At 45.9% G+C, this 11,866-nt stretch overlaps 1 protein-coding gene across 1 annotated transcript in view; it reads left to right on the top strand.

The window, feature by feature from the left end:
* LOC146176784 (neprilysin-1-like) overlaps positions 1-11,621 on the top strand; it is a 99,457-nt gene extending 87,836 nt beyond the window's left edge. Inside the window, exons 18-20 of the mRNA XM_084582959.1 lie at positions 6,999-7,100; positions 7,223-7,299; positions 9,715-11,621. Of these exons, the coding sequence (XP_084439085.1) occupies positions 6,999-7,100; positions 7,223-7,299; positions 9,715-9,814 (279 nt within the window). The 3' untranslated portion in view covers positions 9,815-11,621. The remainder of the gene's footprint in view (positions 1-6,998; positions 7,101-7,222; positions 7,300-9,714) is intronic.
* The last annotated feature ends 245 nt before the right edge of the window (positions 11,622-11,866 follow it).

Genomic DNA, 11,866 nt, shown 5'->3' on the forward strand with positions numbered 1-11,866 from the left:
GGCCTTACCTGTTCACCGGCTAAACCAGAACTATTAGTTATAAGGAAAAAACAAGCTTCACAGGCAGAACCAGATTCTCGAGAACCTATCCAGTTACACATTGAGAACCATGCGATACCCCCGGTAGCCACGATCAGAGTTCTCGGAATGTTGATTCAGAATAATACGCAGAACACAGAAGCTATACGCCGGCTACGCGTCACGGCGCACCAGATAGGTGGGCTGGTGTGACGCATTGCCACACGTCGCAGGGGTATGAGAGAAGCCGACCTGTGCAGGATCATCCAAGCCTTTATGATAAGCAGAATCATGTACGCTTGCCCGTACTATAATCTGCGTCGTAGGGACGAAGATTCACTTAATAGCATAATTAGAACAGCATACAAAGCGGCCCTTGGCTTGCCAGTATACGCTAACTCAGATCGACTACTGCAGTTGGGAATTTTTAACACGCTATCTGAACTAATTGAAGCCCATAAGACAGCACAAGTGACCCGCTTGTCACGCAGCCTTGCGGGACGCGTAATTCTCGACAAGCTCCACATACACCCCACTGAGGAGGTGTGCGCAACATCCCATTTATCGGCTGACATAATTAGTAGACTAGTTGTGAAACCAATAGCCAAAAACATGCTACCAGGCAGACATGATGCCTGCAGGAAGACAAGGGCACAGACCCTTGAGAAACACTACGAGGACGATCCACAAGCAGTGTACGTGGATGCATTAAACACATCAAAAACGGAGCATACGTGGCATGTGTGGCCACTCCAAAGTCAACCTTCATTAACGCCATAACGTTTCATGCTAGCTCCATATGCGAGACAGAGGAAGTAGCTATCGCACTGGCCATCGCGGATCCCCACACCAAAACTATTCTAAGCGACTCAAAAAGCGCCGTTCAAAATTTTGCCAAAAATTCTGAAAGCGCCCTTGCGGCGCGAATTCTGCGCAACCGATCTCTCAATCACAACATCAATCTCGTATGGGTTCCGGCTCACGCGGGTAACTCCGGAAACGAAGGGGTCGACCGTCTAGCCCGAGGCTTAACCAACCGGGAGACGGGATATCTATCGGGAACGGACGCGCCTGTCGAGGCACCGCGCACATACGCGGAGGTAACAAACTTTTATCGCGAGCTAAGATGCACGTACCCCGCCCCTCACCCCGACCTCGACCGGGCGCAAGCCACGACACTCAGACGCCTACAAACAAAGGCCATTCTTAGCCCCTACCGATTATCGTTAATTACGAACGGAGAATTCAACCCTGCATGCCGGCACTGCGGTGACGGGACACAGGCCCCTCAAGACCATATACTGTGGTAATGCGCCAGCAATTCCCCTCCAAAGACACTCTTGCCAGCTCCCTCAGCGGAGGAATGGGACAAGCTGTTGGCCAGCCCAAGAAAAACTACGCAACTGGCCCTCGTCACGCGAGCTCAAGAAGTTGCTGCCGACTGGAGGCCACCCTAGACTCGCCCCAGCCCGAAATAATTCCTTTCATTTTGTGGCAATAAAAGTTGTTACCACCACCTGACATTTCATAGCACACGGACGCCTCCCCGCCTAACCGGCGTAGAGTATCGTTTGAGGCCTGGTACTCCGGGACAACAGTCGAGCATCTTAACCACTGTGACACCTTAGCGGGCTGTGTCCACAGTATCTCAGTTTTGGCTTGTATCCTAATTAAGGTTTGGGGCTCAGTTGAGGCGTCCACAGAAAAACGCATTAGAGACACTACGCCTTTGAAATTTGAAATATTTATTCCACAACAAAAAGATGCTGCGAGGAGGACAGGAAAAAGCTGTGTGAACAGCTTGAAAAGCCCTACCCCATAGCACACGGGGCAGGACAGAAGCGTGCGGCAAGAGAACACAATCGGATATGACAAAATCGTTAAAAAAAAGTCAGTATAAGACAGGCAAGAAGAAGAAAGAATCATATGACAACGTTATACAAACAATAAACGCAGCTCTTTAGGTGATATATCTGATATATCAATGTTAGCATCCTTTATCATGTGATTCAGAAGTGCAGGCAATTTAAATTTTAGCATTTGATTTCTATAATTCGTTATACAATTTGGAGCATACCACACCTCAGGATGGCGCACATTATAAGCAGAGATGTTTTTCTCTAGCAGTGCTAGGGCAGAGATGGCATCATTATGTTTTATTAAACTGAGTTTACATAAGCATCATAGTCTGTGATCGTTCATCGATGTAACTTGAATAATGTGGTACTTCTTAAATAGGCCTGCTGTGTGGAAGCGATATGGAACTTTACAGGCGAGGCGTAAAGCCCTTTTCTGCAAAACAGTGAGTTTGCTAATATTTCCGACTGTTGTGGTTGCCCATATAGAAAACGCATTATTTAATTTGTTTACTTTAAGTCAATAATTACTTAGAATTGCTCTGAACTGATATATATTAGCATTTTGGTGAATAAATACGGCACAATGGCGTATTGTTTATAATGCCCGACTACTGTGTCGGAGGACCCGTTTTTGAATCTGACTGCCAGCGATTGCGCTTCGATAGAGTCAGAACAGCTATGGGTCCGTCTTCCGTTGCCGTTCTTTTTTCTACTCTAAGAAGGAAACGAAAATTCACAGCTCTGCTATGGATCTGTAGCTGAGCCACATCCGGTGCCTCGTCCGAACAGAGGAGGAAATAGAGAAGATAGAAAGAAAAAAAAGTTGCCGACGATTTCGTTACTTCGCGAAATGTGAGCACAGCTCATCAGCTGTTTCACCTTTTCGATATCTGATGGGTGACGAAGTGGGAGATGGCATCTTTACAAGTGCAATTCAAGCAGCTTTACAAGGCCGCAGGCTCCAGCACTGGCAACATCGCGCAGCAGTCATCAAAACATAGAACATAGAAAAGCACGCCCGTTAATTTGAGCACATCTAGGAAAAAACAAATTGATGACACCCCCCCACACCATACATGGGAAAGAGTATATATTTATCAGAGTCAACAAAAGTTGTTAAATTTAGAGAGATGGCCTATACAAATGCATCAATCGAAAAAGCGAGCATAAAATTCCGACACCTGCCCACCGCATGTAATGAAACTATTAGAAAAGAGCACTAGCGATATCGTTATTTTGTGTTTTTTTAATTGTTAAAGTGATCACGATGATGCTTGAATGCAATGTTCTTAGGTTCTGTGTTTTCCTTAAGGTGCACATTTACCAATCTTGAAATCTGGTTTTGAGAATTTGCAAACCATACATAGTCTTGCATGTGTCTGTTTGCCATTTCTCAAATTTCCTTTTTATGTCAGCGCACGTTAAAGATCCCCAGGTGGTCGAAATTACTCCGTAGCCCTCCACTACGGCTCCCCTTTCTCTCTTTCCACTTTCACTCCCACCTTAATCCCTTTCCTTACGGCGCGGTTCAGGTGTCTACATTGCAAGTGTGACAGATACTGCGCCTTTCCCTTCCTGTGAGGCATTTATTATTATTATTATTATTAATTTATGGAATGAGTTTTTAGGTTTGCTAGTTGCCGTAAGAAACAGGTATTATTTACTTTTTTGTATTGTATGGTCAGGTGATAATTATATCTCTCTGTAACGTGTAATAGACTATACGCAGCAAATAGAATTTAAAGGGATAGCACTCAGGAACGTTTGCATCAGCACGCAAAAACCTTTATTGCAGAACATGAATTTTATGAAGATTGAGGTTACCAAGAGTGAGGTTACCTTCAGCAGAGCGAGTTAGCAGCCATCAGAAGTGATCGTCACTTTCCTGAGCTGGGCAGCAAACGGTCCGCTGATAACTGAATAGTCAGCTCCAGTGTCTACTAGGGCAGTGAGTGTGGGACCGTGGGCAGCAACTTCAAGGTCTCTTGTTCGCGTCCTCGCATTGTGCGTGGGTACTGGTGCCTGAACAAGGCTCCGTCGTATACTGATGTATACTGATGTCGCGGCCAGGAAACACGGTTGTCATTTCGCTGCGTTCCGGTGTCGGCGTGAAGCCTGCTCGCGTTCGTCGATGTTTGGTTTGGTTTGGTTTGGTTTGGTTTGTGAGGTTTAACGTCCCAAAGCAACTCAGGCTATGAGAGACGCCGTAGTGGAGGACTCCGGAAATTTCGACCACCTGGGGTTCTTTAACGTGCGCTGACATCGCACAACACACGGACGCCTTGCTTCTCGCCTCCACCGAAAAGCTGCCGCCGAGGCCGGGATTCGATCCCGCGTCCTTGGGAACAGTAGTTGTCGTCGTGCATAGCGGTGGTGGTGTAAATATCAAAGCGTTGTCACTCGTTGTCGGTGGCGGATGATCTTGATTTATTCGCAATGTAGAAACACCACATCCAAATGTTTAATAATAATAATAATTGGTTCACAGGAAGGGAAAGGCGCAGTATATGTCACACTTGCTTTGTGGACACCTGAATCGCGCCGTAAGGGAAGGGAGGAAGGTGGGTTTTAGTTTCCCCTTATGGGGGCTAGGGGACCTTTATTCGCGAGAACTGCGTTCTGGCGACGCTTAGCGTTAGCATCGGCGATGGAGAGTACATTAGGCGGCTTGACGATGTGTGCTCTGCTCTGCGTAGGCGTTCGTCGATTTGCTGTGGTCGTTCACCAGGACGGGGCCATGTGATGTCGATGGCGAAGCCGCGCAGGCCGATGCGTCTCTCCAGGCAGTGGCGTACATTGTGGCCCGCCTCACCGTAGTGGAAGCATAGTGATCTGTTGTTCGTAGTCCTCCAGGCGTCACACTTCCTGGGGCTTCGGGTTCGTTATAACGGTATAACGTACTGAGTAACACCGTTATCCCAGTGCACGTTAAAGAACCCCAGGTGGTCGAAATTTCCGGAGTCCTCCACTACGGCGTCTCTCATAGCCTGAGTTGCTTTGGGACGTTAAACCCCACAAACCAACCAACCAACCGTTATCCCAGTGCGTATCGCCTTCAAATCCTGGCATCCGGCCCGGCACAGGTCTTCGACCTTCAGGAGTGTGGTCGCAATGTGCCTGGCAGGTGGAGGCAAGGCCAACATCTTCGAGCAGCATTACATGATCTATTCTCCACCTACTCTGGTCGGTTTATAATCAAGGCATTCGTTCTGGCGCACCGACATGGACCCGTGGTCGCTGATTTGCTGAATCCCGGGAAATAGGCTAAGAACATTGGAAACACGGAGGCACGGTGTGAGGGTGGGGGAAGATAAACCCATTCAAAATGGCTGGTAGATGTTGCTTGCTTCCACCTACCACAAAAGCGTCATCATGTAAATCGACCTACGCGTCAGTGAGCCTGAGCCGCTCTACTGGGCACCTGAGTTCTCGGGTGCGACAGACCGAAGCTGCTTGTCCTGGACCACAAACATCTCGCGAAGAATGAAGTAAAAAGTTGAAATCGCCAATAAGTACCCACCGCCGATTTGGTTACAGGTGACCACCAACATCTGTAAAATTGACGTTATTGCTTTGGCTGCGTTTGACAGGCGCATAGACATTAATAAAACAGGTGTTACGACTTTCTAGGAAAGTACTTATAATTAGAGCGCGTCTATTGATGCTAAACGTACAGTGAACACTAGTTGTACGCACATTAGTAATAAACACGACCTCAAGGCAACGTGATCGGAGATGGTAAGAAAGAAAAGAACGTCCACTTTAACCGCTTGCGAAAATAACACTTCCCGGAGCGCGGAATTTTCATCATAGGAAAAACGTGAGTCCCCACTAACTTGATTAAGTAAGGGGCAACACTTCTCGCTGCTTGGCCGCGTCTCTAAAGCATTTCACAATGTAGACGATGAAATAAATGGAATAAATGCCAGCCATGAATAGGAACGGAAAAAGCTACCGTTAACACGTGGGTAAGAACAAGAAGCAAAAAGGGCGCGCAGTGTAACAGAACACAAGACTTGCGTTGTGGCAGAGATTGATATGACAATTCCGGTTGCCTAAGGGCGTGGCTGCTTTCTCGGATGGGGGCTCCCAGATACAATGCCCAGCAGACTAGTCCGTATAGGCGCGAGGCTCCATAGCTGAGTAGTGGCCCGTGAAGAGGCTGGCTCTATCGAATTCTCACTTGTTCCTGCACCAACCACCATTTCAATACTATTTGAGGGTCGCCAGTTGTCAAACGGTCTTTACCTTTTAAAGGATAAAACTACTAATTGAAAGAAAGTCTAAAGTTGATGTGAGTCGCAAAGACGGCCTTTCTGCCTCGAAAACGTGAATATCGCGGACCTTTGGGCGGCTACTACGGCAAAACTATCACTTTAGGTTGTGGATATTGTCAAACAATTTGTTTTGTTGAGATTTACAAATATATATCATTTAATACCTTATATAAGGAATAAATTTCCCAATTACAGCGAATCTGTCCGCAATTCGTAGTATTACTAAACAATTCACACAATAGACGGCGCTGTTTGTGTTTTGGAAAGGGTTCTCCTCGCATGTAAAATGTTCGAAGCTTTTGTCAAATGTCCCAGCATGCTCCGTTGAGTAAAATAATTAGTTAAGATGGAGCCCAAGATATGGGCAGAATTCGCACCGATGACTCGCCCCCACACCGTGCTTTGCAAGTGATTCAGATGGTCATTACGACAGAAAGCTTTGTCGGGGGGGGGGGGGGGGGGGGGGGGTTCCGGTTAGTGTCAAACAATCCCTCGTGCTATTATGCACATGTTTATAACTGATATTTAGATCAATATAACAAATCTAGGCGTGGTGGCTGTAATTTGCAGTAATTTGTAGTGAAAATCTATGAAATAGATGGCGCTTCTTGGAGCTCTCTTAGCTAACGCTCGTGAGTCGAGAATTGTATGTATGTATAGGTATGTTGGTTGGTTGGTTTGTGGGTTTAACGTCCCAAAGCAACTCAGGCTATGAGAGACGCCTTAGTGGAGGAGTGCGTTGTGTCTGTAAGCGTGCATATGCATGCACAAGTATGCGTGATTTGAATTATTATTGTCACAGTCTAGCACTAAACTTGTCATGTGAGGTTGTTTGTTTTTGCAGGCTTTAGACAAGCTACTGGAAGAGCAATATGAAAACGACACCCGCCTATGGGGCCTGGAGAACATAACTGCGAAACAGCTGTTCTTCATTGGAAACGCAATGGTGCATATCGTTTCTCTGGCCACAATTTCTCCTAGCGTTATTCTCACACAATGACTGTATACTGATTATCTCTCTACCGAAATAATGAGGCTCATATAACATCAATTGCCCTGTATGCGCAGGTATGGTGCAGTAACAGCCGCCCAGAGTATGTTAAACAGCAGATCCAGTACGATACTCACAGCCCAAGCCAGTACAGGTAAGGCTCGGCAATTCTATTTCAAAATACAGGTGAGTAAGGTGACCTAGAGATGATACATCTAAAACTTTGCTACAGAATCTTTTTACAGCACATGCTACTCGCCCTTATCCGATGCAAAAAAATATTTCTGCAGCAGTCGATGATACATACCAGAGTTAAAATATGACATTTTCCTCTTCATTTCAGAGTTATAACAGATGCAATTAGACACGAATAATTCCATAGATGACTTTTGTTCACAATTGCTGCACAATAGTTTCGTTTCTCCAGGAATTGTAGTGGTAGTGAAATAATATATTCAAGGCGAATATACACGGGGAGGCATGCTGGGCTCACCATTTTGCGTTTCCCGGCTATCTTTTCGAATTGTTCCTCTAGGCAATGACATTAGACATCAAAACGCAGCCATTTCAGTGACATATCAAACTGCTTTTTACCATTACAGCGGTGGCCGAATTCAAGACAGAAAAACGGTAGAATTTGGTCTTCATCTATTCATGTACAGCCTTTGCCGCAATTTTGGAGCCCACTTCAAAGAGCTGCTCAGCGGCTGCGGGAACGGGTGGGGGCGCTTCCCTCACACAATTGCGCCTGCTGGGAGATATAGAGGGTGAAAGCAATAGTATCTCCTTCCTTCGGGTGGGAGAGGAAAAGGGAGCGACGCTGGATTCAGAAACAATTGTGCTGCAATCGCGCTGTCGCTTCATTCGCACGTTCTTCGCACGAGGGCGCTTGCATTTAGCCAAAGCGCAGCGCCATTCTCCGAGAACCCCGAAACCGACGCGTGCTGCGCAGAGAGTCCAAGCTGCTGCTGCCGCTCAAACTTCAATCGCTAAAATATTTAAAAATTACATGCCCAGCCTGATATCACTGCGCGCTTTTCGCTGTGCGGAGTGCTTCTGCTCAGAGGCTCTCACTTGAAAAGCCGCAGAAAGGCGTGATGATTTATCACAACCTTGCAATGCAACAGTGCTTCTTTCATTGTAGTCACCGTTGGGCCCAAACCTGTCGCAAAGGCAGCGACATTTATGGCGCGTAACTTTGAAGCGAAGAAAAAACAACTGGTAAGCTCCTAGCGCTTAAAATCTGGAAGCCAGCTAACGCATATGAATATCCGGGATAAAAACGTGCGTTGCATTGAGGGAATATTATGGCTTGTGCATTTTTTGTCTGCGGAGTTGCGAGCACCTTGTTGTGTTCTTAATGGCTGAGCCACTGAAAGGCGAAAAAAATTGACGATTATCGTTTCAGCGGCTGCAGCAGCTTGGTATGTTTGCGCAGCGCGGGCCGGTTTCGGAGTGCTCGGAGAATGACACTGCGCTTTGGCTAGGTGCAAGCGCCGTCCTGCGAAGCCCTTGCGAATAAAGCGACTGTATGGCGACAGCACGAACGCAACACTATTTTATGTGAAGCCAGCGTGGCTCTCTCTCTCTCGACCACACGAAGGTAAGAAACAGCTGCCCTCACCCTCTATATCCTAGCAGCAGACGCAGTTGCGTGAGGGCAGCGTCACCAGTCGGCCCTGCAGCCGCTAAGAAGCTTTTCGCAGTGAACTCCAAAATTGTTGACAAAGCATGTACTGATTCGTTTACTGATCCCAGCCGAAATTCAAGACGCTATGCAATCCAAAAAGAAAGAAGTAGTCACTAGTTGTTAAAAAGCATGTCATCCCACCCCAGTTTTTCCAACTCTTTCTATCTGTACGTCCTTCCGTCCACCCTTCGTCTAACGCTCTTCACGATGTGCCCCCATACTGACCTTTTCTATACATATTTCCTCACGCATTATTTTATATAAGGCAGAAGAAAACATATCTTTTTAATTATCTCACTTAATTTCGTTTAAGAAATGAACAGAAACGAGTACTGCATCTGCTCCGGTGTATTGATCCCATTTCACTGTAGACAATGATCAATGCTGCAGTTCTGCATTCATGCGCGAAAATTCTGTTTCCTTAAACCTTTCCGTTCACGGCAATACTATCCACAAAAGTAAGGTATACTGAACATATATTGCGGCAGGGGAAGAGATCCTGCCGGTATATTTCTGTAAAGGATCAAGCAATATTTAATTCACCGTTATGCCGTCTGAATAAGTGAACATTATTACTTCATCACCCAACATCGTAAGTGACTTGAAAGAATGCTTCGTTCGATATTGGTACAGGTGCAAATATAAAATGTAAACTCCGTACTTTCTATCCCAGAACTAATGCTTTCGTTTTGATTTACAATTTGATAATGCTATTGCTGCTTTGTCAGTCTTGCACAGCTTCTTTTTTATTTGCATTGTTGTCGACATGATTTCGGAATGGAAAACGCCATGAAAAATTAAAGCAGGAACGCTATACTGAGCACAACTCCCTATGTATCAAATGTTAAGGGTAGAACGTATTTTTTTCCTTTAATTTAGAGTCAACTTACCAATGGAAAACATGGAAGCATTCAGCACCATTTTCGGCTGTCGATCAAATTCGACGATGAACCCGAAGGATCGCTGCACTCTCTGGTGAAGATGGCTAACCGAAGAAGACAAGAAACGATTACGGCTTTGTGAAAGCCCTGCAAATCGTCTCTATGTAAAAGTAATTTCTTAGTGGCGGGCTGCTTATGTTCTCACTATTTGTGTCATGGCGATTGTGCGACCTCTACGCACAAAACATTTGAATGGAAACGGACACGGAAAAAAAGAGTACTATTTATTCGGGGGATATTTTGATTTAAGTTGACGGAGTCTGAAAGAGAACTCTACGATTAGGCAAGTGTCTGTACGCTTGAAATTTAGTTGTTTAGAAGATGTTTTGGTTCTCCGTGAATATTATGTTTCGTATAGGAACCGCTGGGTACGGTATTCGAAGAGAACACGGTACGCTAAGATCAGGTGACGTTTAGAACTTTGGATTAGGTGCCCAAATTATGAAGCCTTCAATGGACAGCAATACTGTAACCACGGACAGAAAAACATTTGGCGCTTCCTATCGCTGTTCTGTTTCGTTTGCTGAGTTTAACATAAGGTACGCCGTACTGGAAGTTTCGGGTACGTTATACCAGCGGAGTCTTCGAACGTGCACTGAGATTTTACGATACGCGGCTGGCTTGCATTTCACATAATCGAAGCGCGGCAGCCGCGGCAGGTATCAAACCCGCGTGTTAAGGATCGACAGTCAAACGGCCAAACTAAAGAGACAACGCGGCGGGTTATCCGTGCTTCACGTTCTCCTGGTGTGCTTCCGGACAAAAGAGAGAACTGATTTTTCTATTACTTAGGTCTATATATCATATAGCCTAGCTACACCTAGATGCACCAAGCCTAAGCAACTGACTATAAACTGCTTCTGTAATCATTCGCCGCCTTGTACTACGCCTTCCATGACTAACTATGTTGTAAGGTATAAAAAAAGAACTGAACAAGGGTAAATAGGGTACGCCTCAGGTCGCAGATGAGCCAACGTTTCGACAAGTGGACTTGTCTTCGTCTGGGCATAGCGATCATCACTGGCAGGGGTTTAAATACGCTTTTGCTTCCGAAGAAGAAAAGCTGGGGAGGGGAAAGTGGGTGCGAAAGAGTGGGGAGGAGAGGATGGGTGAGAAGAAAGTGGGTCATGAAGTAGAAAAAAAAAGAAAAGAAAAGGAAAAGAAGAAAAAAAAATCTTGAGTATGTACTTATCAGCCATGGAACCAGGGATTATGTAGCCTGCAAAAGAAGTGAAAGCGGCAGTACCAGGAAAAAAACTACAATGCCGGTTAGGTGATTAGTCACCACTAAAGACGGATTGGTTACAGTGCTCTAGAATATTGGGCAGTGTCTCGTGCGAGTGCGGAGCATGGACTCTTTTTGCGATGACTCCTGCGCCATCGGGCAGGGGGCGTTTCGTGTAACAGGTGTGAGCAGCGAGCCGTCCGCTGGCTGCGCTGCCGTGAGCGTCGGCTCATCGTATCTGCACTGCGTGGTGCGCTCAATTCGATACTTGGTGATCACCTATTTGCTTAAGAATTTTAACATTTCAACCATAATGCATTGTTCCATGGTCTGCGCGGCTGTATAGCACTGTAATGCCAGCGACGATATTGGTACAGAGAACTAGAATATTTCACTGTAATGTTGGTGCGGTGCGCGCTATAAGCCACGAGCTAAATACAGCTTAGGTCGCACTTCGCATGTGTTATGAGTGCATCTCCTGTTTCCGAACCTATGTGAGTCTCTTGCACACTTTTGGATAAATATGGTGCACAGAAAGAAATTCATTCGAAGCCTGCGGTGTTTCGAAACGCGCGGAAAGCAAACTGAAGAGCAAAATGTTTTTAGAGCTCTTGCGTTGTGGAAAAAAAACAAAAAAAAAAGAAACAAAAAAAAAAAACAAAGAACGTCATCCTGCAGATAGTCATTTATTCAGGTTCCAAACATGGCACAACATGCAAATAATTGGTAGGCCGTACCGTCCTTGACCACAACCGTATACACTTCTGGGAAAAGAAATTTTCGCTTAACGACGAGCACTCACCAGCAACTGGTTGTATGCCTGCACCAGCTAGGGCACTACTGTAGCCCACTAACATGTTCAATT

The sequence above is a fragment of the Amblyomma maculatum genome, chromosome 10, assembly GCF_055883805.1.
Source record: "Amblyomma maculatum isolate TAMU_Amacu chromosome 10, ASM5588380v1, whole genome shotgun sequence".
Lineage (NCBI taxonomy): Eukaryota > Metazoa > Arthropoda > Arachnida > Ixodida > Ixodidae > Amblyomma > Amblyomma maculatum.